General features: G+C 57.1%; 1 protein-coding gene across 1 annotated transcript in view; it reads right to left on the bottom strand.

Annotated features, from left to right (window-relative positions):
* Positions 1-2,228, bottom strand: part of znhit1 (zinc finger, HIT-type containing 1) — a 4,977-nt gene extending 2,749 nt beyond the window's left edge. Inside the window, exons 1-5 of the mRNA XM_080522136.1 lie at positions 1,602-2,228; positions 1,356-1,453; positions 1,029-1,104; positions 798-877; positions 462-631 (exon numbers count right to left, since the gene is read on the bottom strand). Of these exons, the coding sequence (XP_080378262.1) occupies positions 462-631; positions 798-877; positions 1,029-1,104; positions 1,356-1,453; positions 1,602-1,626 (449 nt within the window). The 5' untranslated portion in view covers positions 1,627-2,228. The remainder of the gene's footprint in view (positions 1-461; positions 632-797; positions 878-1,028; positions 1,105-1,355; positions 1,454-1,601) is intronic.
* Between the last annotated feature and the right edge of the window lie 272 nt (positions 2,229-2,500).

Raw genomic sequence — 2,500 nt, 5'->3', positions numbered from 1 at the left:
CCAGTGTCCCCAGTGTCCCCGGTCTCCCAGTGTGTCCCTGGTCCCCCAGTGTGTCCCCGGTGTACCTGGTCTCCCGGTGTGTCCCTGGTGTCCCGGTATGTACCCGGTCCCCCAGTGTGTCCCCGGTGTACCTGGTCTCCCGGTGTGTCCCTGGTGTCCCGGTATGTACCCGGTCCCCCAGTGTGTCCCCGGTCCCCAGTGTACCTGGTCCCCCAGTGTCCCCGGTGTGCCTGGTCCCCCCGGTCCCCAGTGTCCCCGGTGTACCTGGTCCCCCAGTGTCCCCGGTCCCCCCGGTCCCCCAGTGTCCCCGGTCCCCCCGGTCCCCAGTGTCCCCGGTGTACCTGGTCCCCCAGTGTCCCCAGTGTCCCCGGTCCCCCAGTGTCCCCAGTGTCCCCGGTCCCCCAGTGTCCCCGGTCCCCAGTGTCCCCGGTCCCCCAGTGTCCCCAGTGTCCCCGGTGTACCTGGTCTCCCGGTGGGTGCTCAGACACCTGCTGCTGCAGTAGCGCCCCCCACAGGTGGTGCAGGTGTAGTGGGACAGGAAGCCACACACACAGCAGAACAGCCTGGGGGGCAGCGAGGGGGGAGGGGCCACTGCTGACAGGTAGCTAGGCTCCGCCCTCTCTGACAGGTTCTACACAGGAGAGCAGTGACATCACTTCCTGGCAGTCAGTGAGTGAGTGAGTGAGTGAGTGAGTGAGTGAGTGAGTGAGTGAGTGAGTGAGTGAGTGAGTGAGTGAGTGAGTGAGTGAGTGAGTGCGCGCGCGCGTGCGTGCGTGCGTGCGTGTGTGTGTGTGTACCTCCTCCTCCAGCAGGACAGTGAAGTTCTTCCTAAAACGTAGTTTGAAGTGGTCTCCCCTCGTCTTCCTCTTCTTCTTCTCTGAGGACACACACTGTTGACGTCTCACTCCTCTGGGATGGACAGACAGAGGGACAGACAGAGGGACAGACAGACAGACGGACGGACGGACAGAGGGACAGACAGAGAGACAGAGGGACAGACAGACGGACAGAGGGACAGACAGACTCACCTGGTTCTTCAGTCTCACTGAAGGCCGGAAGACGAGCCGTTGGTCCCGCAGGGGGGAGAGAAGACAAGGGGTCGTCCTGGAGACAAGAGGTCATAGGACACTGGAGGACACACACTGTCCAGGACACACTCTGTCCAGGACACACACTGTCCAGGAGACACACTGTCCAGGACACACACTGTCCAGGACACACACTGTCCAGGAGACACACTGTCCAGGACACACTCTGTCCAGGACACAATCTGTCCAGGAGACAATCTGTCCAGGACACAATCTGTCCAGGAGACACACTGTCCAGGAGACAATCTGTCCAGGAGACATGGGTACCTGGAAGTTGTCTTTCTCCAGAGCTTCAAGTTGTCGACTGAGTCTCCTCTGACGAGTCGCTTCATCTAGAACCCGCCGCTGACCAGCCTCCACCCGGGCTACACACACACACACACACACGCGCACGCGCACACGCACACACACACACACACACACACACACACACACACACACACACGGGATAAAGATCAAGAACGCGCACACACCACAGGAGATCGATAAAGCGCGCCAGTCGGAGGAACTCACCGGAACTCTTCTTCTCCAGAACCATCTTGGTTCCAGAAGGAAGCCGCAGTGGAACAAAAGGAACCGAGGCCGTTTAGGTGGTGCCACTTCCGGTACGGGCCGGAAATACACTGAATGCGTCATCTAGCGTCAGAGAGGAGCGTCTCGACATAATTACTATGGAAGCGTGTCCAGACATTTTATAAAGCTTCATGATGCGTCGACGGTCCTCCTGCTCCACACGTACACGTAGACACACTGGACCAGCGGCCGTTGACGCTACGTGCCGACAGGGCCGCCATCTTGGAGAGGTCTCCCGCTTGTGCTGCACATTAGTGATGATCAAATTTGAACGAATCGTTCAAAACCCGCGAGTCACTTTACTGAACGGTGACTCACGAGTTTTCACGTTCATTAACTCGTTCACTGAGTATTTCTTGCTACAGCCTCCTTGTAGCTGGGCCGCTAAACACAGCAGCTTCCGGCTCCTGACATTCACATGAGGCTTTCAGCACACTGGAGTCAGCTTGTCGGTGTCGTTCAGCACGAATGACCGACTCACCTCCCCTCAATCGTTCAGCTCACATGCCCGAGTCAGCTCACTCCAATCGTTCAGCTCACATGCCCGAGTCAGCTCGCTCCAATCGTTCAGCTCACATGACCGACTCCCCTCGAAACTCGAAAGAGTCGTTCACTGAATCGGTCAGTAGCACTTCCGCTGTGTCGTTCACCTCATGAGCGGTGAGCGGTGAGTCCTCCCCCCCTCCCTCACCTGAAAATCTCCAAGTGACGGCGGAGAAAAAAATAAAACATTGTTTGTTTCACAAAGCTTGTAGAGATAAATACATGAATAATACATGGCTAAATACACAATAAACAATGTTAAAATACCACTGTAGCGTGTATTGTGTTACATTTAA

Source organism: Blennius ocellaris, assembly GCF_963422515.1.
Source record: "Blennius ocellaris genome assembly, contig: SCAFFOLD_58, whole genome shotgun sequence".
NCBI lineage: Eukaryota > Metazoa > Chordata > Actinopteri > Blenniiformes > Blenniidae > Blennius > Blennius ocellaris.
Note: the sequence above shows the minus strand (reverse complement) of the source record. Positions and strands in the feature narration are given on the sequence as shown.